Source organism: Diospyros lotus, chromosome 8, assembly GCF_014633365.1.
Source record: "Diospyros lotus cultivar Yz01 chromosome 8, ASM1463336v1, whole genome shotgun sequence".
In the NCBI taxonomy this organism is placed as follows: domain Eukaryota; kingdom Viridiplantae; phylum Streptophyta; class Magnoliopsida; order Ericales; family Ebenaceae; genus Diospyros; species Diospyros lotus.
Genome location: NC_068345.1, coordinates 7,004,782 through 7,031,244, shown reverse-complemented (window position 1 = coordinate 7,031,244; position 26,463 = coordinate 7,004,782). Strand labels below are relative to the sequence as shown.

The 26,463-nt window shown below is 35.8% G+C and overlaps 1 protein-coding gene across 2 annotated transcripts; it reads right to left on the bottom strand.

The window, feature by feature from the left end:
* Positions 1 to 8,970: 8,970 nt before the first annotated feature.
* Positions 8,971 to 24,476, bottom strand: LOC127807937 (probable L-ascorbate peroxidase 6, chloroplastic/mitochondrial). 2 transcript variants are annotated; one of them, XM_052346173.1, is made up of 12 exons: positions 24,150 to 24,476; positions 23,915 to 24,058; positions 22,184 to 22,304; positions 22,012 to 22,112; positions 21,803 to 21,890; positions 21,111 to 21,178; positions 20,941 to 21,027; positions 16,780 to 16,854; positions 16,623 to 16,700; positions 16,430 to 16,534; positions 9,464 to 9,538; positions 8,971 to 9,173 (listed from the first exon to the last, which is right to left on the bottom strand). In XM_052346173.1, the coding sequence occupies exons 1-12, from the start codon at positions 24,333 to 24,335 to the stop codon at positions 9,021 to 9,023; spliced, it is 1,281 nt and encodes a 426-aa protein (XP_052202133.1). In that variant the 5' UTR covers positions 24,336 to 24,476; the 3' UTR covers positions 8,971 to 9,020. The 2 variants fall into 2 exon arrangements, with proteins under 2 accessions (XP_052202133.1, XP_052202134.1); XM_052346174.1 differs by having other exon boundaries at positions 8,971 to 9,346; positions 24,150 to 24,470.
* Between the last annotated feature and the right edge of the window lie 1,987 nt (positions 24,477 to 26,463).

Genomic DNA, 26,463 nt, shown 5'->3' with positions numbered 1-26,463 from the left:
ATACTATTCTTTACTATCATTATTTTTCTTTATTTTCATCGCTTGCTCGCTTAAAGTAAATCAAAGATTAATAATTAATGTTTAATGGGAGTGTGAGAATTATGTATGAATATTTTCATATTATTAAGTGGGATGAAATCTCTCAATTAAGTTTCCCCTCCCTAACCCCATATTAATACTTTTAAGGGAAAAGGGTTTATGACTTCAATTGATATGATTATAATTAATTAATTGATGATTATATTATGTTATGAATCATCCAATGGTTTTAATTAATAAAAAAATGTTCAAATTAGCTAAAAAATGAATATGAATTAAGTGATGATCATAGAATATGAATTAATATATATATATATATGAGGTTAGAAAAAAGAAAATTGCATGAATGGGCCTCTACTTAATTAAATTTCTCTAACCCACCCAAAACTAGCTAAACAATGGATTAAATCATCAAGTCATACCCTAAAAAAAAAATGAAATTGTCAAATGGATACAATAAGTTATTGTATTTTCAAAATTGAGACCAAATTACCTATTATTGTAAAAGTTTTTGTAATGTCTTCTAACAACATTTTAATTCCATTAACATAGTTAACTCCATCCTAATTAAAATAATTCCATAGTTGCAAATGCTTCAATCGAACCTCCTCCAATCCAAATTTGAAAAAACCTTAAAAAGTAATAATTTATATCTTTAATTTTATGTAGTGTTTTAATAAAAATATGATTGAAAAAAATAAGATGTGAAAAATATTTCAGATAAAAATATTTTATATTTTTAAAATTTATCTAATAACTATTGAAAAAGAAATCATACGACTTTTTATTTGAAATTGTTCAAATAAATTCATCTCTTACCCTCCAGATAAATTTATCTTAAATCTTACAAATAAAAAAAATAAATTCATCTCTTACCCTCCAGATGAATTTATCTTAAATCTTACAAATAAAAAAAATAACTCGCATGTCTCTTAATACATTCTAAAAAAAATTAACAATTTAATAAAAAATTTAGAATGATTTATAATCTTATATATCTCGATACAAATTTATCTTACTCATTTTAATAAATGTTATTTTAAAATATAATAATTAATTTGACTTCGCATCTTAATATACATTGATTTATTTGGGCTTAAATCTTGAATGTAGAGTAGGTTTTATTTGATATTTTTAAAATATAATAAATTGTATTTGCAATATTACAGAAGCATGATATAATAATAAAGAAAAAAAATAAATTTAAGAAAGATTTAAGGGTTGGGACCACAAAGGAAGAAATAGAGAAATGAGTGAGGGAGAGGGACAGGGGAGGCGACATTGAAACATGAAACCTATCTCTCTTGCAAGTTGTAATTATAACGAAAGGGACATGAAATAGGATTGAAGGGGAGGTGGGCCCCACTACAAAATATTTTCTAAATCTTTGTGGGTCCCTCTTCATATTCTACTCATCATCATCATCCGTGTCTAATGCCACTCCCATCTCACGCTACATACATCTTATCTTATATTTTCTCTTTCTCTTTTTTTTCTCTCACATTATGAATGTTTTCTTTTACTGGGCCCCACAGCCTGTCTGCCACGTGTTATTTTCTTTTTCTTAAAACAAAATTCTACCCCCCTTTTCCTACAACAATTTCTTAAAATAAATAAAATGGGTATTGGAAATGTTATTGTATTTTAAATTTGTATTTACATAACAGATAATGTAATATGTTAAGGCACCACTATCACTTTAAATATTAAAATTATAAGTGTAAAAATAATATTTTTATATAATTTTAAAGAATGGTGATTGTCTCCGCAAGAAATAATCTTAAGGTATGTTTAATAGCATAAAAAATGTCACATCAAAAGAATTGAATTCCATGTTTGGTGTTTGACACGTTACATTTTTCATAAAATTAAATTTCATACTATAATTATTAAAGCATATTTTTGCTTCTTTTTTATGAAAAATTCTATTTAACGGAAGATTGTTATTGTTTTTCATACAAGTTGGAAAATGCTTTCATTTCTAACTAAATGCTATCACACACACCCTTAACGTGTGTTTGGTTAGAATTATTTTTCATAGAGAATATCACATCAATGAAAAAATTTCCATACTTACATGTCTGATTGCCTAACATTTTTCATGAAAAATTTTCACGGTACAACTTATTAAAGTATGTTCTGGTCCATTTTTCATAAAAAATTATAACTAGGAGAGAGGTGAGAATTGTTTTCCAAGAAATTGGAAAACATTTTCCTTTTTCAAAATTTTCCAATGATAGCATGGAAATTTCATGGAAAATATCTCATTCAAGGAATTAGATTCCATCTTTGTTGTTTAATATACTATATTTTCTATAGAATTGAATTCTATAGTACAACCATTAAAGTATCATTTGGTCTCTTTTTCATGAAAAATTCCATCTAAAGGAGGTGATTTTTGTTTTTCATGCAAGTTGACAAATATTTTCTTTTCCAACTAAATGTTATCAAACACATGTTTTTTTTTCTTTTTAGACACTCAAATTTTTTATTGATTCAAAGACACCATTAAACTTGTAATTTTGAGTCCATTGTGTCTCTAAATCTTTTATTATTTCAACTACATCTCTTAATCCATTGTTCTCAACAAACTTGTCGAAATTACATAATTCAGGGGTGTAATTAAAATAACAAAAAATTCATATATACAATTGACTCAAAATTAAATAATTTATGTTCGTGTTTTAAACAATAAAAAATTAAAACATTTAAATAAAATATATATAAATACAAGAATTAAAATACGTATTTGAACAAATAACCTCGATATAAACATTAATTTAATTCAAAATTCTTTCCACTTCAACATCTCTTAAATTACCCTAAATAGATTTTTGTTAATAGCATTTCAAATGACCTAAACATTAACAAAATTAAAAATAAAACCCATGATCTTAAATTTATAATATTATATTATATTATATTTGTCTAAACCACCCCTTGTAATACTCAACTAAACTATTACCTTAAACAATCAAGTTGAGATCTTTCAACCACCCCAATTAAGATCTTCATGGAATCCATGCAACTTCTCAAATTAAGAAAAAGCAAAGCTTGACCACTGGCTTTTGTTCATATCTTCTCCATTTGTCAATACACTCATCTCCTTGTTACTATATATATGTATATATATATATACATACATATATGTGTGTATGTATAGCCCATGACTCCATCTAGTCGTTTGACTTTGCAGGCAGGTTGGGACCATGCCTCCCAAAATCAAGAGGATCTCCAATTTGACCAATCTTTTCCCTAATCAGTCATCCAAAAATCACAAGAGATTTCTCAAGATCTGGCTTGTGGGCCCATCACCATATGACTCGACAAGTCTTCTTTCTGTCCTTTTGCTTTGCTTTTACCCACTGTGGTTTGAGAAATTTCCTTTGTGTGTGCCCCCCACTAATTAAGCTTTTATATATTCCCCTCCCAATCCCATACGCCACGCTCCTCCTGCCTTTCAAGTTGGCTTCTCAAAGCCATCAATTTCATGCATTATGGTCTTGCATTCGGGGAACTTTTGAATTTAGAAAGATTTAAAATGTGGGTTTTTTGTGTTTCGTTTTAATTCATTGACAATTATGCAGAAAAAATGAAGTTATAAGTTAATTATAAAAATATGTGAGAAGAAGATTAACAAAGACCGATGCAAAAAGAATAGATATAATATAACGAATATTTAGCAAAGAATTAGAAAAAGATTAAGAAAAATTTGGTAAATTACTATAATTAGGTAACAATGATATGAGTTCTAGACCGTACTAATCCTATTGGGTCCGACCCCTAGGGACTGTCCCATCAATAACAACTCAGCAACATCTTTCATCCTCTCAATACCGTATCCAGATCACCCACGCCCACAGCAAGGCTCAACTACCCTGAAATCCACGGCAAGCCTCGAGCCTTCCGTTCGACCATCCTTTGAGCTGGAAGGAACAAGTTCTAAGTGTTTCAGACAAATAAGAATTATGAATGAAGAGATGGGATTTATATCCTCAACTATATAATAACTTAATAAGAGTTTAACTTGATATGTTGTTATCAATGAAAAGAAGATTGGCATGCAAAAGAAATAACAAATTATAACTTTTTAGGCATGATGGTGATACAATTTTGGGAGCGTGTAGTACTCTTTGTGAAGATTTTCTTGAGCAATAGGTGTTGTGCTTTCAAGCGAAATTTTTGGGGTAAAAGAAGTCTTCGTGTCAATAGGAGAAAAGAGAGGATATTGCTTTAAATTTTATCCTTTCAAATGTATCCTTTGAAGGGGTAAAAACCTTTAATTGGTAAACGTGATTTGTGAATTATTGTACGTGTTTGACAAGTCGATTTAATACATATAGAAGATTAGTAATTTGGGCTCATAATTCTTTGATTAAGGTGTGACAAAGTCTTTGATGACATGGTCATTCACAACTCGTTCAAAAGCCTAAAATTAAGGTCAAAGTTATGCACGATTTTATTCGATTACTATTGTAACTGTATTCATTGCATAATCTAAGCTTTAACTTCTAACTTTTAAGTAGGTACAACTTTTTTATTTTTAATAATAAGATAAAATATGTTTGACACTTAGTCTCTTGACTCCTTCTTTCCTAAATATACTATGTTAAGAGATTAACAAACATTTCGATCCATTAATTTCAACTTAACATAATGATACTAAATTTTGACATTCGATCCATTAATTTCAACTTAATATGATGATACTAAATTTTGACATTCGCCTTGTTATTTTTTAGTCAATCAAAACCTTACACAAAGCCTCCAAAATGAATTTCACTATGATGTTGTGGAAAATAGTTACTTAGTGATGCATGCTTGAGGAAGACAAAGATGAAATTCCACAGTTCTAGTCATTTGATTTTTTTCTTTTCCTTTCCCCCACTCAAGGACCCACTTACTTTCAAAAAATTGGAATTTTCTTGTCATCCAAACAGGTCCAATATTTCATGATCATCAAAGATTTAATGCATAGAAATCCCTTTATTCTTGGCCAGCATAAAAAATTCATGAATTAAAATTGTTTATTGGAAAATAAAAATTATCTTTTTATGGATATATATATATATATGTGTGGACCCACCAAATCAAATCAACCATACTGTTGACCTTTAATCCCACATTTGGATGTGGGCTGCAGGTCACAAGCCGACCCCAGTTTTTTAACATTTTTTTATTTCTATTTTTGCTTCAATTATATGAAATTTGTAAGGAAAAATATTAGTTTATCAAAATTTGAATCTAAAAATCATTATAATAAACTTGTTTTAACTGATTGATGAGGGATATTTTATTAAGGGCAAATTTACTATATTACCTTCGGAGACTATCAGTCTAGTGCTGCCACGTGCCTGTCTCAGGAAGTGTCACGTGTCCTCTAGATCTTCATCCCATATTTGATTTTGCACAAAATTGACTCGGTCAACCGAGATTCTCTCCAATGTCTTTTTCAAAGATATGACGTCTTTTTCAAAAATTATCCTATCTTTTCAGAGTAAACTCTACGCCATCTTTAAATAGAGGTTAACTTTTACAAGTATGAGTATCTGACTACTGAGTTACTTTTCATTTTGGGTATCTTTTTCTACTGATTTGAGCGTTGGAATTCTCTCGGGGGATAAAAGCCCCGCCCTTACAGGTACTTATTTCGAGACAGATTTCGATAATTGGTCTAGTATCATCACTTATAAATCTATAATTTTAGGCCCATAACCAACTCTATCGAATTAAAATTGAGTATAATCTTGTTTAGGGTTTAGGGTGCGATCTCCATTTTAAAAATTTTGTAAAATTGTATCCCAAAATTTATGCCTCAAATTAGTGGCACCAAAATACTAAGGTGTATAAAACTTATATTTTGGCATAAATTATAAACTAACACCTTATATTATTACAAACAATATATTCAACAAGTTGGAAGTGGTTTAATTAATAGTAGTTCAAAATTAAAATTATACAATTAATAAACAAAAGAAGCTTTCAGATTAAGATTAACTTTTAAGAGTATTTTATTAATAGGCTGTGTCGGTTTAGGGTTTAGATGGTTTGACCCTAACTAATGTAAATTTAGTCTATTTTTGTATTTTTTTTATGATTTGACATGAAAATTAAGTGTGTATATATATATATATATGTATGTATGTGTATTTGAAAAGGTCCTTTAATTGGAAAAAAAATAATTTATTAAGAAGATTGCTTAAGAAAATTATATGGGCAGTTATTGGCTCTATCTATAGCCAAATAATATTTGTATTTTAATTTACTTTATAGAAATCATTAAATTTTAAATTTTATTACAATTAGTCGCTCTTTAAAAATTATCAAACTCGACGAAAAAATTATTACATTGTAAATATATAAAATATAAAATAAAAAACAAAGAAGTAGCAGTTATTGGCAGTTATCGCTTAACATTTTGAACATTCTATACAAATATATACATAATTATATATATGTGTATATATGGCATTAAAATTTTGGCAGACAAAGATAAAATTTCTTTAATTTTGATAGAAAATTTTTGAGAAATTAAAGGTAAGTAAGTTAGATGAAAACCCAACAATTTTTAAAGAAGAAGAAAGACCCAACAAAATGGTCATAATAGCGGCCACAAACAACGGTCTTTAACAATTGCTATTTCTGTATTTTTTATTTTATGTATCTATCTTCTAACTAAATTCTAGCTAGATTAAAAATTTAATTATTACCCCCACAGACATGACATAGCAATGAAGTACTAGAAAAATAATAGGAGTATCGAAAGTTTGAATCCTTATAGAGGCAAGGTCATGGTACGTCATGTCGCCTCTCTAGAAATCCCGTCCGCAGAACTTAAAGGAGGATTCATGAGAGGATAGTTGTTTTTGAAAGTTCACTCCGAATATGTACATACTGTAATCGCATTTAGATTTATCTAAAAGGTGAATCAAGGGAAAAGACCACTTTTCCTCAAGATTAGTCGCATCTAGATTTATCTGGAAGGTGAATCAAGGAAAAAGACCACTCTTCCTCAAGATTAGTCGCATCTAGATTTATCTGGAGGGTGAATCAAGGAAAAAGATCACTCTTCCTCAAGATTAGTCAGGTGAAACTCGGAATTTGGGTCATAAATTTTTTTTTAATTATTATTACAAGACAAATTAAAGTATAAAAATTAATTCAAAAAAAGTATAAAATTTAGATACCAACAATATTATTTATATAAAATTGTACTAATAAATCATTTTACTGTTTTGAGAGAAAACATTTTTTATATTGTTTACCAGCAAAACAAGCCAACCCTAAATAGACCAAAAAAACAAAACAAATTGACCCCACTATTTGAAGTTGAATTGATTTTTAGGCCGACTGGTGGACCCACCGACGAATACTTTTTTACAAATAATCATAATTTCTTTTAAATTTTTAAAACCAAGTCCAAGATTAGAGTCTTTTGGATAATTTTATCATTTTTTGAAAGGAAAATACTATTGATATATCATTGTGTACACATTAAACTATATAATGATATATCAATGTCTAAAATGCCTTCATCTAAGACGGTGAGACGCAATGAAACAAGGAATATTTATATCATTTAGGGATATTTTTTAAAATACCATATTTGCTGCCAGCATAGGAGGCATGTGCCACGCTAGCTAGAGAGAGAAGAAGCCAGCGTGATTGATTAGTAAATGCATAATTGCTTCTGCTTGTGCTACCAACAATCAAACAGTTAGCTATGGCGTAAGAACGACTCTTTTATAACCCATTTGAAAGACACAAAGAAAAAAGCTGATCTTTAAGTAATAACTGCTTTGCTTGCAAGTGGTTGCGGGTTTTATGGTTGATTTCTAGGGGTTAGGTAGGTGCACGTACTTACGTACCTGAGATGAGAGCTAAATAGTTCCTTTTTTTGTCCGTTTGTTCAACGCTCTCCCTCCCTCCCTCTCTTCAGTATCGATAGATACGCTAAGATGACATCACACCTTGATGAATATGACACGTATTTCTCCAGACCAGACCAAGTTGACATATATAACCAAATTAAGTGTGTTACTGTTACTTCTTCAAGCCGCTCTACTACCTACCCTTTATGGCATTTGGTTGTCTTCTTATAGTTGGAATGATGTGTGTCATAAGCGAGTTTGAACGAACAAGTTCGTCATCTCTAATGTGGCATTTGAGCGGTGAGATATATATATATATATGGCATTTTAAAGAGTATTTCTAAAAAGGTGGTAAAGTGAGTGATAAAATTATCAAAAATTACAGAAAATCAAACCTCGAATTTCCCAGAAATGAAATAAATAACAAAATTGGTCACTGCCAAAAGGGCGGTGTTTCAAATTATTGAATTCCTGCAGCCCATTTTCCAAGTAAACCCACACGATGAGCCCAACTTCGAACATCAATGTTTTCGGGGTTTCCTCATTTGTATTACACAAGGCAACTTTGCAGTGCAGACCTTTCAAAAATCTCCTCCCTAATCCAATTAAAATTTGTGCTACCATAATTATTTTTGTAAAATGTGCTGCTTTTTTTTAAACATACTAATTGATTTAAGAATAATTTTATTTTCTACTACTAGATGTTTTCAATTCATAGCAAAAACTCCAAATTCCCACTTGTACCTATAGCCATGAAAAAGTTAAAAGAACTGTTTTTTTAATTTTTAATTTATTTTTTAAATTTATATTTTAAATATTTGTTTTAAAATTACAGAAAACGCTTTCTTTTGTTGTCCGTGATGTTTTCTTTATTTAGAAAGTTTTAAATATGTTTGTGATGAAAATAGCCAAAACGATTTTTTGTTATTTTGAATTTTTTTTTTTAACAATTTTTTTTCTTATTTTTTAAAATATAAAAATAAACACATTTTCGCTTATTTGAAAAAACTGATATGAAAACAGTTCAAAGAAAACAGGGGTTTATGAATTTAGCCGACCATTAAGCAAAGCAGCACTTTCTATAACATGTATAACCAAAAGAATCCAAACTTAGTTTCCAAACAGAAATGTCAAAAGAGCCAAAACCGCAATCACAATGATGATATTAAGGAAATAGTTTGATTGGAGAGGCTTATCTGGGGCTCCCCCAATTGCTTCATACTCTGCTCGTATCTTCTGCTTCATGCTCTCTGACAGCTCTCTCTGCAATTCAAATAGGAGAAAAAACTATTGAATTGAGTCTCTATTCCTCTCCTCCTCATTTAGACTCTTCCAAAGTTTTAGATGTGAGTTCACACGATTTGATAATATCTTCATCTTGTGTTATTAAAAGAAGAAGAAACGGCACAACTAAACAACACACTGGTATCTTAATCCTGCAGCAACCATGAAAAAGAAATAACACAATTTTAAACTCTTCCATATGATGAGTACAACCACAAGTTTATTATAAGCACACAATAGCAGAACGAACGCTTGTAAAACGATTATACCTTTCCAGACGAGTACTTGGCGGCACTGAACTTCTCTGGGACAGGTGTAGCAGGGACATCCTCCAGCGAGAAACCCTGTTCACCAAATCAACCAAATTACTTGGGGAGAACCACAAATTCCCATTTTAAGTTTTCCTTTCTTATGCAAATGAAAACGAAAAGAGAAAACGGAAGACATGGATGAGAATCCTCATGTACACTATTTCGAATCACTTTAGACAGTGTTAAGATCTAGTAGAGGCCTAAGGGAAGTGAGGAGTCAAAATTACATACGACAGACATGAGATGTTACTTTGCAAAATCAATGGAGAATAGTTAAAAGTAGAGTGCTTCCAAAATTTGATGCAATCATAAATCTCTTCAAAGCGAAAAGGGAAGTTTTATTGGACAACTATAAGTCTATCTTTGTTATATGACATGAAGGGTTGGGAGTTCAGTACCACCGTGTGTAAAATAGGAACTTAACAAATACGTGAATACTAGGTCAGATGTGTCATCATATAAGAGAAGTCAGAATTATGAAAGTGATTATCTATAATGAGGTTGGAGTGGCATCTATTGAAGAAGATAAGATGAGCAAGATGCAAGATGGTTTATGTTGTACTTTGATGAAGCTTCAATATCGCTGCATTTGGCATAGGGGCTGGAGGGTCTTTTCAGCAACCCTCAGAGCCGCCCAAAACGGTAGCATTTTGGGCCTCTGAGTGGATGGCTGAAACGGCAACCAGCTGTGCCGTTTTGCTTGACGTACTTCATTGTCGCATTACCTGCTGTGTGCCCGATCGTTGATGCTCTACTGTGCCTTTATTCATCCCGATCGCCACCGTTGCATCCTTCTATATATCTTCTACAGTGGCCTCGAGATCAGTAGCGCGCACAACCTCCGATTACCTTCCTCTTGCTTGGTTTGATCTATTTATTCTCTGTATTTTCTTCTCTCTCTCTGTATAGTTTATGTATGTTTTCTCTCTAGGGTTTGGCCTCTGACCTTTAGTTTTTGTGGTTATAGGGCCGATTTAAAAGGTGAGAATCGTTTTTGTACAGTGAGGGTTGAGAGTTAATCTGTGTAAACCGAGGTTGTAATCGTTTTGATCCGATAGTGGAGTGAGCTTTCTTTGCCGGAGCTCAACGTGGATGTAGCCCTCATTAACGGGTGAACCACGGTAAATCTTTGGTGTTTGTGTGTTTGATTTATTCTTGATTATCTGCATGCTTACAGTATTGAATATTATGTGTCTTCCGCTTTGAGTGTTTGGTCGAGGGTTATCCTTTTGTAACAGTGGTATCAGAGCCATTTCTCTGGTATTCGCCGTTAGGGTTTTCGAAGCCTGTGCTATTTCATCTTCCGAGTCATATTTCTCTTTTACTTGTTTTGGTAGGCTCTAGGGTTTGCTGTGAGTCTCTGTCAGTCAAGGGCTTGCTGTGTGAGTCTCTGTCAGCGTCTAGGGTTTTAGGGTTCCTTCGTGCAAAGCGAAGATGACATCAACCCGATATGATATCGGTACATTTGACGGAAAAAATGACTTCGGTAGTTGGAAAAAGAAGATGAGAGTCCTGCTCTCTCATCACAAAGTGCTTATTGCACTTGAGCCTGACGACAGAAAGTGGTCAGCAGATCAGTTGGCTAGAACTGATGAGGTAAGAGAAGAAGTTTTTAATCTTATTTTCTTACACCTTGGTGATAGTGTTATTCGTAAAGTTGATGGCATAAATTCCCCTATTGAACTGTGGAACAAATTGGAATCATTATATTCTGTTTTATCTGCTCCTAATTTAGTTTATTTAAAGGGAATGTTATTCAATTTTAAAATGAATTTTTCTAAATCTATGGATGAAAACATAGATGAGTTCACCAAGCTTACTCTATTACTAAGAGGAACAGATCAAGCCCTGGGTGATACCAATGAGGCTATGATTCTTTTAAACTCATTGCCAGAAGAATATAATGTAGTCAAGCATGCTCTTCAATATACTGGAATTGTACCTAGTCTAGATTTAGTCATATCTGGAATTAAAGCTAGGGAACTTGAATTGAATACATCCAAGAAGCCTGCTAATAACTTATTTGTAAAAGGCAAATTAGAAAAGAAAATCAACTCGGGTAATGGAGATCAATCTGGGAGTTCTGGGAATAGGGGTAAAAATAAAGAAAAGAAGGGCAAACAAAAACCTAAGTGGAAATGCTATCATTGTGGGAAAGAGGGACATATTAAAAAATATTACTATGACCTTTTACGAAAACAGAAACAAGGAGGTAATGCAACCATAGCTGCAAGTAATTTAAATACCTTAGCTGAAGTTTTGACTGTCTCTGATGAAACTGTAGCTAATGAATGGATTATGGACTCTAGGTGTTCTTTCTACATGTGTCCTAATATTGCATGGTTTCAAAACTTTAGTGACAAAGAATCTGGCACTGTTTATATGGGCAATGATCAATCTTGTAGTATAAAAGGAATAGGAGACATAACCCTTAAAATGCATGATAACAAAGTCAGAATGCTCACTAAGGTCAGATATGTGCCTGGTCTAAAACGAAATTTAATTTCTCTTGGTACTCTGGATGAATTGGGCTATTCTTATACTGCTAAAAATGGTTTCATGCATGTGTTTAAAAATAATAAACTAATCTTAACTGGTACCAAAAGGCATGGCTTGTATGTGTTAAATGGTTGTTCTTTTTATCCTGTTTCATCAGCATGTACTGTTCAAACTGATAAGACAGATCTCTGGCATTTGAGACTTGGTCACATGAGCCAGAAAGGTCTGCAGGCACTGTCTTCTCAAGGTTATCTTGATTCAATGTCTGCAGAGTCCCTAAACTTTTGCGAGCCTTGTACCCTTGGCAAGCAACACAGGCAGAGTTTCCATAAAAGAACTCACCTGGCGAAGGTATGCCTAGAGTACTTGCATGCAGACCTATGGGGTCCCTCTCAAACACCAATTCTTGGTGGCAACAGGTATTTCTTATCCATTGTAGATGATTATGCTAGAAAAGTTTGGGTATTTCCTCTTAGGACTAAAGACCAAACCTTAGAAAAATTTAAGGTATGGAAGACCTTAGTAGAAAATCAGACAGATAAGAGGGTTAAATTTTTAAGAACAGACAATGGATTAGAATTCTGTAATAGAGATTTCGATGAATTCTGTAATTCTCAAGGCATCACCAAACACAAGACTGTTAGGAACACACCCCAGCAAAATAGGGTAGCTGAAAGGATGAATAGGACTCTCCTAGAGAAGGTCAGGTGTCTAATGTTTACTGCTGGTATGCCTAAAACCCTTTGGGGAGAAGCCCTGTCCACTGCCGCCTATTTGATCAATAGGAGCCCTTCAACTGTTTTAAATTTCATATGCCCTGAAGAAATATGGCTAGGCAGAAAATTGAATTTGAATCATTTAAAGGTCTTTGGGTGTCAAGCCTACGTCCATCAATCAATAGGAAAGCTAGATCCTCGGTCCTCAAAGTGTGTCTTTGTAGGATATCAAGAAGGAACTAAAGGCTATAGGCTATGGGACAAGAGTTCTGGAGGAATTAAAATAATCATAAGCAGGGATGTTATATTTAATGAAAATGTTTTCCCTTGCAAATTAGAGAAGACAGAAACTGAACCTAAACCCAGTATCACAGAAGACTTTGTGATAGGATCTAATACCCACTTTCAGGTGGAGCTGCCATCAGAAATGCCTGAGGTGCCAGCTGCATCACCCCCTGTAAATCCTAACCCCAGTAGTGACTCATCATCTGATCATGAAAGTGATCAGGAGGAACCCACTGAAGTCCCTGAGGCTGAGGTGGAGCATCATGACTCCCCCCAGCAAAACTTGAGGGACTATCAATTGGCTCGAGATAGGAGTAGGAGGTCAATCAGACCCCCTTCTAGGTATGCCTATTCAGACCTTGTTTATTGTGCCTTGGTGGCAGGCATGGATTTGAGAGGCAGTGAGCCTACCTCTTGTGAGGAGGCTATCAGCTCTCAAGATAGCTTTAAGTGGCAGTGTGCTATGGATGAAGAAATGACATCCTTAATAACCAACAACACTTGGGAACTGGTCCCAAGACCTCAGAAACAAAAGCTAGTGAAGTGTAAGTGGCTGTTCAAAATCAAAGAAGGGATGTTACCCTCTGATCCCCTTAGATTTAAAGCTAGATTAGTTGCGAAAGGTTTTACTCAGAGGGAAGGCATTGATTATACTGAAATCTTTTCGCCTGTTGTCAAGTTTAAAACCATTCGTTTAATGCTTGCTATAGTAATTCAATATGATCTAGAATTAGAACAGCTTGATGTTAAAACTGCCTTCTTACATGGAGATTTAGAAGAGATCATCTATATGGAATAGCCAGTTGGTTATGTTAATAAAAACCATCCAGATTTTGTTTGTTTGCTAAAAAAGTCTTTGTATGGTTTAAAACAATCCCCACATCAATGGTATAAGAAATTTGATAATTTCGTAATTGGGATTGGTTTTGTGAGGAGTGAATATGATAATTGCCTTTACTACATTCACTCTGATATGCCCGTATATTTGCTACTGTATGTTGATGACATTTTATTGATTAGCAAATCTAAATCTAAGATTAATGAACTTAAATCAATGTTGAACACAAACTTTGATATGAAAGATTTAGGACCTGCCAGGAAAGTTTTAGGGATGGTAATTGAGAGAAATAGAAGTAAAAGTTGTCTAAAGATTCACCAACATGATTATTTATTAAAGGCTGTACAGAAATTTGGAATGTCAAATTGCAAACCAGTTAATACACCCTTAGGACATCACTTCATTTTGTCTAAAGCCCAATGTCCAACATCAGATTCTGAAAGGTTAAAAATGGAATCCATCCCTTATGCAAATGTAATTGGAACCATCATGTATTCCATGATCAGTACCAGGCCAGACCTTGCTTTTTCAATCTCTTTACTTAGTAGATATATGTCTAACCCTAGGAAGCCTCATTGGGAAGCCCTAAAATTTTTACTGAGGTATATTAATGGTTCCTTAAATGTTGGCTTGAATTACATGAAAAGAACTGATACTCTTGATTTGGTAGGTTTTGTAGACTCTGATTTTGCAGGTGACCGAGACTCTAGGAAGTCTACTACAGCCTATTACTTTACCCTAAGTGGTAACTGTATAAGTTGGAAGTCTCAATTACAGCCGCTGGTGGCCCTGTCCTCTACTGAGGCTGAGTATGTTGCTGTAACTGACGCCTTAAAGGAAGCCATTTGGCTTCAAGGTATCCTTACAGAAATCCAAATGTTACAAGGTAAGGTGATAGTTTTTTCAGATAGCCAAAGTGCTATACATTTATGTGAGAATCCTGTTTACCATGAAAGGACAAAACATGTAGATGTAAAATACCATTATGTAAGGGACCAAGTAGCCAAGAGAAAGGTATTTATCCAAAAGGTCCCTACAGAAAATAACCCAGCTGATATGGGTACAAAAATTGTAACTGCAGCCAAGTTCAGACACTGTCTGAGTTTGTTGCATGTCATGGTTGGTTGAAGGAATAACCAACAAGAGCTATGATGGCAAAGGTTCTAGCATGCTCCGTTGTTGTGGTCTTATCCCTTACATACTGAAGCTTCAAGGTGGAGATTGTTGTACTTTGATGAAGCTTCAATATCGCTGCGTTTGGCATAGGGGCTGGAGGGTCTTTTCAGCAACCCTCAGAGCCGCCCAAAACGGTAGCGTTTTGGGCCTCTGAGTGGATGGCTGAAACGGCAACCAGCTATGCCGTTTTGCTTGACGTACTTCATTGTCGCATTGCCTGCTGTGTGCCCGATCATTGATGCTCTGCTGTGCCTTTATTCATCCTGATCGCCACCATTGCATCCTTTTATATATCTTCTACAGTGGCCTCGAGATCAGTAGCGCGCACAACCTTCGATTACCTTCCTCTTGCTTGGTTTGATCTGTTTATTCTCTGTATTTTCTTCTCTCTCTCTGTATCGTTTATGTATGTTTTCTCTCTAGGATTTGGCCTCTAACCTTTAGTTTCTGTGGTTATGGGGCCGATTTAAAAGGTGAGAATCGTTTTTGTACAGTGAGGGTTGAGAGTTAATCTGTGTAAACCGAGGTTGTAATCGTTTTGATCCGATAGTGGAGTGAGCTTTCTTTGTCGGAGCTCAACGTGGATGTAGCCCTCATTAACGGGTGAACCACGGTAAATCTTTGGTGTTTGTGTGTTTGATTTATTCTTGATTATCTGCATGCTTACAGTATTGAATATTATGTGTCTTCCACTTTGAGTGTTTGGTTGAGGGTTATCCTTTTGTAACAGTTTAAACATGTGAGAAGAAGACTAATAGACACAAATACCCAAAAAAACTTGGTGCCAAACTCCAAAACATGACATGGGATATAGTGGCCTTATAAAAGATATAATCATATGGTTGTAGATAGGGACGATTAGAGAGTTAGAATCCATGTAGTTGACTCCACTTAGTAGGATTAAAGCTTGTGATCATGGTGAGACATGATGAAGACTTTGTTACTTCTCACTAAAAGGATTTAAAATAAGAGAACTTGATACCATGGACATTAGAATTTTAGGTTCACTTTTTTTTTTGGGGGGGGGGGGGGTCCTAGAGAAGTTAGTGGAATTTAGAGATCAACAAAGAAAAGATTGATCACAGCAATAAAGAACATATTTTAATGTAAATGAGAGAGAGAACATTTTGAAGTTAAGACATTTTGAGGAATCATTGATCACAGTGAAACAAAAACATCAATAAAATTCAAAATAGAACTGCAAAATATATACAAGGGCACAAAAATATGATAAAATAATGTACACATTCCTGAAAAAATTATGCTATCAGTGATTTATTTGAGAGAAAAAAATGAATAATGCCAAACAAAATCATGAAGCTGGAGACTCTTCCAACTTATACAAGATATAAATCCTAGAAAAAGTTAAATGTCTAAAGTAGAAAATATATGAATGGGTAACTATCAAACCTCGGGAGGTTCAAACTTGGCTCCAAGGTTGCTGAGCTTGGCATGGGCCTCAGCATAGTCCTTGAAAAATGCATCCTGATCTTCAGCATATTTCTCAGCATACACCTGAAATGTACATAAAGTTTTACACCAGTATACAGTGCAAAAAATCTGCAAGGCAACTTCTCTAAACATGAACCTCACTCTCTTTCACCTTAAATGAGGGATCCTCAAAAATAACCGCATCAGTTGGCAAAACAAGTAAATCTTCATCCTTTCTTTCTTTAATATCCTGTATCAATCAACCACAATAAGAGGAGGCCGGATATCATTTTGGTCTATGACCAAAAAACAAAAATGCAGTTGGGTACCTTGAAGTAGGAGTTATCAAACTTCAGCCACTGGACTGTCCAAGAATGTCCTCCTGGAGCTCCTGGTCCATCTTTCTGTGTTACATTAACAAATACCAGTCAACTTCTCCAAAAATGATTATACATATAATGATACATTATCATGTCAGTGTGATGGTGATCCAAGACAAAAAAAAAATTGCAACTCTAAAGGCACAGTGATTACTGTAATTGCAATGATCACAATGAAAAGAGAATGGATAGAAGAAATCAGATGTGCTAATCAGTAATAGAAGCCATGATCCCTTTGATTAACAGAAGGTGGCCACACAAAACAAAATGGCAAAAATGATGCTCCTCTAGCCAGTATAATTCCCACAATAATGGTGCGAGTTTTCCTAAGCCAGGTTCTTTGGGTTTTGTTTCTTGGCCTACTGTTTTGGGCCTATAACAACTACCCCTTGAGATTGAAATTAGATACAAGTGAATGAATCCAAAACATACCAACCCACGAAGCATTCATTGCATCCTTGGCAAGAATTTCTCATTTCACATTATAAAAAAGAAAGAAAAGAAAAGAGCATATGCAAAAGTTTTGTGTGTTAGAATTAGATCTGATGCGAAATAAAATTGTTTTCCAGATATCACATTTTTCAGAATTTTATGATTTATAAAACGAAAGAATATTTGTTGATAAAATCCAATTTCATCGTTAGGTCACCCGCCGTAAAATCCTCTACACATAGGATGCTAAGTCGGTCCACCCAAAACCACCTTTAATCCAAGATCGTCATGAGAGAAGAAGAAGAAATTTTTTTTGAAAAATTTCTTACTGATTTCTGGTTACTAGATTCAAGGTTTATAGTCCGATTTATAGGAATCCATATGGAAACCCTAATTGCTATTGGCTCTAGCTTAATTTGCTAGCATTAAACCCAATCCAATTATGAATCATCTTAATAATTTTATTCATAATAAAATTATTTAATTATTCTTATTTATCTAATAAATAAATGGGCCAAAATTAGTAATTTATCCTTTTAGTTGGTTAAACTCCCAAGGAGTTGGGGCAGAGCCCTTAGTGATCAGCTTTAGCTCTCCTCCTCTGCCTGATTCTTCTTCCTCCTGCTCCAAAGCATGTATAGAAAATAATTGGGCCAACTGCAACCATTTGTTTTTGAACATTTTCTGTAGCCTCTTCCTCGTGATCAACTTGCACATCCCTGTCTTTGCATTGCCTGTTATAGTCATTCTTCTACCCCCCTTTTCAAATGTGACCTCCATCTTATTGAAATCAAAACAAATGGGGCTTATCTCTTTCATCCAATCCACTCTAAGGACAATGTCACATCCTCCCAATTTAAGTAATCGTAGGTCAGCTTCAAAATCTTCTCCCTGCATCTGCTAACAAAACCCCATGCAAGTTGATTTGCATAAAACCTTCTGCCCATTACCTACAGTGACTAACAGGGGGTGAGTCTCTGTGAGGCTATACTTTAGCTTCTTAGTTGTCCCTTCATCTAGAAAGCTGTGGGTGCTACCACTGTTGATTAATATCATCAAGCTACTGTCCCGGGCCCTTCCTTCCACCTTTATAATCTTACTGTAGTCAGTCCCCTTAACGCATGTAGTGAGATCTCCACCTTCTCTTCCTCTTCTTCCTCCCCCTGACTGCCTTCCTCTTCTTCTTCTTCTTCTTCTTTTTCCTCTTCCTCATTTCCCTCCAGTAGTAATAGCTAACGTTTACACTAATTCCCCCGGGAGTATCTGTCTATCCATTGGAAACAGAGGCCTGCCTGCCTCTTCTGTTCCAACAATTTATTGGCCATCTGTTGTGGGGGTGCCAGAGAGCCAACGCCTTACCCCCCCTGACCACTTTGTCCACCACCTCTACTCCACCCCTTGTTCCCCTATTGTATTGATCCATTCTGCCACCCCTTACTGATCCCTCTTTGCTTCTTCATAAGTGCCCCTATGGTCAGTTCCTATAACTTGGCACACACTGCAGTTTGCTTAATGGTCCTAGGTTGAAACATCTTAACTGTAGAACGTAAGTCATCGTTCAAGCCACTAATGAAGCTTGATACGAAATAACCTTCAGTAAGGGTGGGATTCAAAATCAGCATTAGAGCTTTCAACTCCTCATTTTTTTGCTGATAGGTTTGGACCGTTCCCTCCTGCCTTAATTTGTTAAATTCCTCTACAACATCGAACATTCCTCTTTCCCCAAAACAATCGCAGAGATCCTCCACACAAACTTTGCCCATGAACAATTCTCCTTCACCCCACTCCATCCTTGGAACCATGCGTCTCCCGCGTCATTCAGATAGGCAGCCACTAAGGTCACATTTTGTTGTTCAACCACAGTGTGCTGAACATCCCTTCACAATGCCTCACCCACCATCTTGGGTTATGGCCATTGAATAAGGGGATCTCCATCTTCGGTATTGGAAATCCAATCTGATTAGAACCAGTCATATTTCCATGCCTCATTCCTCCTTCATTCTCCCCTACTCCTTGAGGTTCTATCTCAATTTTAGCCGACCCATCAGATCGGGAACTCACTCCCTGACCAAGTAATATTGGCTCAGATCTCTCCCTAAGAAGGAATGCAGGAGAGAGTCTTACTTGGGTTTGGCTGGTGAACATCATCATAAACTGCTACATTTGATCCTGTAGGATTCGGCCTTGCTCCCTCATCTGATCTTACAGCCTCGCATTCTACTCCCTTCTTTCTTGGAGCCACCTATTCATGGCCCCTTTGATCCTTCTCTCCACCATTGAGTCTACTGAACTCTCAAGTGTTTCCATTCAGATCTGCATGTCTACTACCATTGTCGACACCTGTTGAAGTTGTGCCTCCATCAGCTTCATTCTTGTCCCATCCGCCATGATCAAATCAGGAGGATCTTTCCTTGAGCCCGAGACCTTGCTTTGATAACAAATTATTAGAGTCTGGTTCTGCCAAGGGGAATTCCCCTGTAATCAATGGAGAATTGTGTCTGATTGAAGAGAGTAGTAGGAGAGAGAGAGAGAGAGAAAGAGAAAGAGAGTCGGGAATTGAATCAATTGTATTCACCAATGCCTCAATTAGCTTAGGGGTTCGGCTTATATACCAATCTTGAGAGGATTGGCACCAGAAATTCAAACTATACATCTTCTACACACTTCTATATAATTGCCTCTTTTCCCTTATTACAATAGGACCCTTGATACAATCCATATTATCCCCTCCCGCCTAATGGCTTTCTCGCCTTGTACCTGGTTACATGACAATAGCCAACTTCAAAGATATAGGCTTCAAGAATGCCTACTTTTTATTAGATAATCATATTATTTGGAGAATCAACCCATTTGCTTATTCCAGTAGACCTGAGCATGCCTTTTACCTGCATAAGCTGAATACTTGGCTATTTTGTCAGTAACTTTTGAAGTATTACATCAGATAACATAAGGAATCACATAACAACTCCAATGCACGGTGATCTGCCACTTGGACTCCTGAATACCCACCCCTTCTTTTGGCACATCCTAACCTCCCTGCTTTACAAAAACCAACACTTTTTCATCTACTGATACCTATGACAACATATATATACAATGAACAAACTAAAACAAAGGGATCCCATTTGTATGAGCAGGTGGGTTTTTGGCTGTAGCATAAAGAATTTCCTTTAGTAATGGAACCAATTAATTGATTCTGTTTAGAATTGGAGTACAATCAGTTAATTATTTCTCAGCTATCCAAATAGATATAGATTCATTGTTGTTTTTGATGGTTAACCACATATACAGGCTTTCCGATCTCTCTTTAAAAAATTACTCACCCTCCTCCCAATAAGAGAAAGGAGTGTTCAAATGTTATTCACCTATAACATGTTACTGGGAGTTACTAGGAGCACAGTAAAAAACAAAAAATACCTCCAATGATAACAATGGACACTTGCAGGATGTTTTCAGTTTAAAAAAAAATGACAACAATAAGAAGATTAAGACAAGTATACGAGAACAGCAACAAATTATCCTCCTGAAAACAAAATAGGATTACACAAGTTCATCAAAAAAGTAATAGATTATCCTTGCTAAGCAGTCAGCTATTTGATTTGGTGCTTTCCAACTGAGGTTGCTCTTAATCACATGTTCATTCTGCATTCACATAACTAGCTATATCTAAATAAGTACCGTGTACTTTGTCTCTGGCTTGCCCCAACCACTGCGTTCTGGTCTGGACCTTCCTAGTGTGTGTGCACCTGAGAGTGCAACTATTTCCTGCAAACCACACAGCTTGAAGGAGAGGTACCAGTATGAAATCTAAAATCATCTTATATTTTGGAAGGTCTGAGTCATCTGACCTTGTCATCCATTCCCATCCTGTAGAAAACATCACGCAGATGACCAGCAGGAGTAGGGGGTCCCGCATCTACACATACAATTAAATTTCAAAAGTTAGAATTGGAACCAAAGCTGAACCAAGTCTTCAAAAGGCATCAAACAACAATGTATCAGGTTGATTTTTAATAACAATTAAACCATGAAAGCCCAAAAATGGTGCTAAGTCAAAAATCACAGTAAAATAACAGGAGAAAATGATTTTTTCTTTTTTCGAGGACTAGAAAACATCATCAGCAGAAAGCTAGTTCAATGAAGATTAAAATCCAAAATTATCAAACACTAACAGTCTTATAGGACTAACTATATGTCTTTTTGCAAGATTCCTTGGGAGCATATAGAATGCAGAAAGCACTTTTACAATAAAATTTACTTCACAAGACAAACTGCTATATGGATAACAAAAACACCATCTCCCCTTGGAGAAGTGGAAGGGGTCCACAGTAATGTGCCATATGGAATATGGAGCTTTATTCTAGTAGCTTCCACACATCGAATAGTTGAAGTGAATCAATATATCAAATTCAGTTTCCATGTTTTGGTAACCATGCTGTTTCTAACTGCTTCTGTAATACTGTTGTCACATGACAAAAGAATGGTGGCCATGCATGGATATAAAAAATATATGTTGCCTGCAAAGCAGACCTCAACTTACCGGGAAGCCTGCCTTCTTCTGGACATTCAGCAGGAGAAGACACGTCCACTCTTCCATACTTCATAGGGATTTTGGGGCCACCAGCCTCCTGTAATTTCCCAATTGAAAAAATAAAAAAGTGAACCATGAAAATGCATTTTATGAGATAGAAGAAAGAAATCTAAATTAGTTTTGCAGTTTATATTAACTCAAAAAGTACTAAGAATGACCTCAATTGCAGTAGCACTGGCCAACTGGAATAGATCAGCATATGTCACACCAGGATATTTGTCTTTGATTGGCTGGAGAAGTTTCAGTGCATTAACAAGACCTGGAAACCCAGCTTGTAAGGCACCATTTCAATGAACAAGCAAAAAAAGATGAAGGATAATCCAGACTTACCTGCATTGGCACCATGTTTCAGCTCAACTTCAAACCTTAGACTTCCATTAGCTCCACCTCTTTGTGGCCATTCTTCAATGTTCTTGTTATAAGTACCCGCATCATGCCATCCTAGCCGCACCTGCACTAATGAAAACATTCAAAATATATCTTGACAATCTATATAAAATTTCTTTTTTCCTGATTAAGGTATAAAGATGTCATTAAAAGCGCCAAGAGAAGTGAACATTGTAAGATAATACAAAATCTGTCAACCTAATTACCTACAATGTAATCTCATCAACAACAGGAACAAAGAGGAACTACAAAAAGGGGAGCCCTCGCTCAACCATAAAAGAAGATTTAGTGTTCCCTTCAAAAACTGTTCTGCACCTTCAAAGGCTCTTTTATTTCTCCCCTCCATAAACACCACATCACACAAGGACAAGTGATGTTCCAAGGCAACCTTAACCCTCTCCTTGAATAGCTCTTTGGCCACACAAAAAATAAATCTGAGACCACCTTGGGCATTATCCAACTAACTCCAAAAAGTGCTAGTACAATATCCCATATCTATTGAAACACTGCAAAACATAAAAGAAGGTCATCCAACAACTCTCCCAGATCCTCACAGCAGAAGCACCAGTCAGTGATAATATTTGCTCTTCCACAAATCAAGACAGATCCACGTGAAGCCATCCAGCAAAGAAAGCCATTATGAGTGACATTTTCAATTTTCGTACAGCCTTTCAAAGAAAATTATGAACCATTCTAGCTCTAAGCACTTAACGGGTGCCATATCCAACTGTCTTTCCACTGCCTGATGATGAATTAGTCAAAATAAATCCACAAAAAAAAAATCTCAGAATCCATTTACTGGATATTAGACCTATTGTATGCTAACCAGACAACCCATGTCAGAGAAAACAAGTGCTTTACAGAGGCATCTCTATCTCTGGAAATCTCGAAGAAGTCTGGAGAAACCTCACAAAAAGGTCTCTACACGCACCAACTAGCATGCCAGAATTTGGTCCCGATCTCATCCCCAAATTCGAAAGCTATATGTTTGAGAAAATTTGGAACCAAAAATTGCCTTCCAAATTCTCAAACTCATATGAAACCTATGCCTACCTGTACACCAGCAACCATAATCCTTAGCCACCATCATCCTCCAAAAACTCTTAGGCTCAGTAGGAAATCTCCACACCCACTTTCCTTGTGAAGCTTTATGGTAAAGACCAAGGGCATGTTCAGTTGCAGAAACCATTTTTTTTGTTTGGTAACTCCAATTTTCTATTGAATAATTGAATCTCCCATTAGAAAGATTTCTTGTTCTCATCAGAAATCTGCATATATCTGGAAACTAGTAAGTTTGGTTGAGCATTATTTTTTTTATATGAGCCAAGATGGGGTAAAATCAAATTTTCATATTAACTCCCTTCTTTTCCTATGATGACCATGCCAACAGACACATGCTGAATTAACATTCTCTGGAACTACACTGCTAGCATAGAACTTGAATTTTGAAGAGAAACATAAAAACGTTTGAACATATAATACAGGTTTAAGTTAATGTAGCGTTCAGTTAATTAATTCCCAACAGCACTGGAAATACCGGTCTATTGGCCAGACGGCTTTGGTCTACCACACGCAAATGGAAAAATATATATGAACCTATAGTTGCCGATTCAAGGACTATAGTTGGATAAATAACACATGACTGCGTCTGAGAGGATACGAGAGGCTAATTACGAGAATCGGATGGGAAAACGTAGTCTTAAGAAGCTCCTTGACATCTTCCCTGGCGCGCTTGAGCTGATCGGGATCGGACGCAAAGCTCTTCGGAGATGCAACCGTTGTGAAATCGCCAGCAGTCGCACGAACCGCCGACCTTCTCTGAAATTCAAGGCGAAACAAACACAAACACTTCAAAAACAAGCTTAACAGGAACAAAAATAAAACACAAACAGAAAGAAAGCACGTGAACCTGGCGAAGGAGGAGGTGAGAGAGAGGCAGCGACGAACGGAGGCATTTCAGAGAGAGAGGAGGCGGCGGCGGAGGAGGAGGCGACAGATTAAATCCTGCTCCCCTGGCGCTCGGAAGCCTGCGAGTAGTCGCCGCCGCGGCGCCTGCAAGCGAAGCCGCCGGCGTTAGGGAGAAAGCCTTGGCCATATGATCGCTCTCTGTCCCTCCCTCTCTCTAAAATCAACGTGAAAACCGTTCTGCGCGGCTGCTGCTGCTGCTGCTGGTGCTTTGGGCGCGACCTTGACAAATAGAAGCGGATGCTTGGTGTTAGGTGAAGACTTTATATATGGCGGGCGAAGAGCGTCTCCACGCTATCCAGATAGGCCACACGCCTCCATTGTATGTGGCTTTGTTTGATTTCCTGGGGTCGGTGGCTCCTCTCATTGCTCGTCCTCCTAATTGCACAACATTAAACATCAAAATTTTGTATCTAAATAACATGAATCTCAATACTTAGTTCCTAATTTAGAAAAAAAATACTCAATACTTGATTAGTTCTTAATTATATACTAATTGTTATTGTCGAACTATAACAATAAATTTATGCATGTGAGATCGTTTAAGAATGGCATAAGAGTGGTTTATAAGAATGATAGGTGACAACTATATTCTCATAGGGTAGAGCGATAATGATGGATACTCTCTCAGGTGGAATGATAGAGATAGATGACCCCTTCGAGCAATCGATGACTTGTCTACAAAGAAGATTAGTTAAGGGTGTGTTTGAGGATCCCCACGTAAACACTTCAATGCCTAAATTAACCTCTCAAAAATATGGAACAGTTATATACAAGAAGGAATGTAAGTACAAGAGCTGGCGTATTGAATGAGGGGGGGGGGGGGGAGGATCCCCTTATTTATAGTGATGGAAAAGACAACTAAATGTCGGGCGATCTAATCTTCTCGACGAGTAATTCGAATATAGTTTTGACTGGGTTTCGTATGAGCGTTGGCACACAAGCACGCAAGTGTGGGCATGTGAGCGTACAGGTATGACTTTCCCATAGTGTTCTAAAACTTGGCCAAGGTAGTCGCCTAAGCGTTGGGCAGCCCTCGGCTGCTGCGATTAAGCTCTAATTGGCACCCTAGGTTGTGACTAACTGCCTAGGTCAGGCGCGGCCTAGGCCACCTACCTACCTACGTCGCGCAACCTGCTCGTCAAGATTTGTAAGAGCTGTGTAGAGATGGTAGACAAAGGTGGACTAAATGTCCTCGCCTCTAAAGCTCAAGAACACATCATATCTGTCATTGCTCCGAGAAATGAAAAAGAATGAAGATGGCTCTTTGCCTCTTGTAGTAGTAGTCATTGAACATAGGGAGCATAGAATAATGGATCTCTTGAAGAAATTTAAGGAAGAAAAATTTCTAAAGTAGATGGAAATATGGAACTCGTTTGGAAGACGAAAGAAATTTAAAAGGAAAGGGGGAGAGAGAGAGAGAGAGACCAAAGCAAGCATTGGTCAAAAAGTCGAATGGGCAACTGTTAGGAAACTTGGGAGAAATTTGTGAGAAAAAAAAAAGTCAAAAAAGTACAGCACATGAGTTAAATTATTATTATTAATATAATAATTTAATTTGTTTGTGATTTACTATTGGATGAAAAGCACAAAATAATGCAAAGAAGCAACCAATGTTACAAAAATAATATAAGTTTATGTGTTGAAAATAGTAGTTTTCCTAGACCCCGCCTAGGTACCCTAGGCGCTAGGCCTCAATCTGACGCTCAACTAGCGCCTAATGCATTTTAAAACACTGCTTTTCCATTTGTTGTATTTGTCAACTTATGAGTTAAAAAGTGTTGGATAGTCACAAATATTAGCAAAACATCTCTATCTTCAAACAAACTCTTCAATGCGATAAAACGAGTCATTGCAGGGCATAGAATGTTCTTTCAACTATCTTGTTTCCTCAACCAAAATAAAAAAAAAATGATATGACTATATACAAAAATAGAAATTTTAGGAGTACAAGATGCAAAGAGTAAAAATATGTGGCATATTGTTGATATCCTTTTAACATAAAATTCAAATGATAAAAAACACAAGATGATCAATAAATGCGATAATCTTTCTCTTGCAATAGCTTTCTAGCCAACATATAATGGGCATTATTATCAGTAACCATATGCATCACATTCTTTGGTCCAACCCATGGTATTATCTCAGAAAACAAGTTAAATAATGTTAAAACATCTTTAACAACATCAGAGACATAACAGATTTAATAAATGTAATCTCAACAGGGCAATATACCAAAAAGGTGATCAAAATCCTAT

Excerpts from the sequence above, each read along its gene's own strand:
- LOC127807937 (XM_052346173.1), bottom strand. The coding sequence starts at position 24,335 with ATGGCCAAGGCTTTCTCCCTAACGCCGGCGGCTTCGCTTGCAGGCGCC. Across the intron at positions 22,113-22,183 it reads GAAACATGGTGCCAATGCAG|GTCTTGTTAATGCACTGAAA; the intron begins GTAAGTCTGGAT and ends CTGGGTTTCCAG. Across the intron at positions 16,855-20,940 it reads AGCCAGAGACAAAGTACACG|AAAGATGGACCAGGAGCTCC; the intron begins GTACTTATTTAG and ends AATGTAACACAG.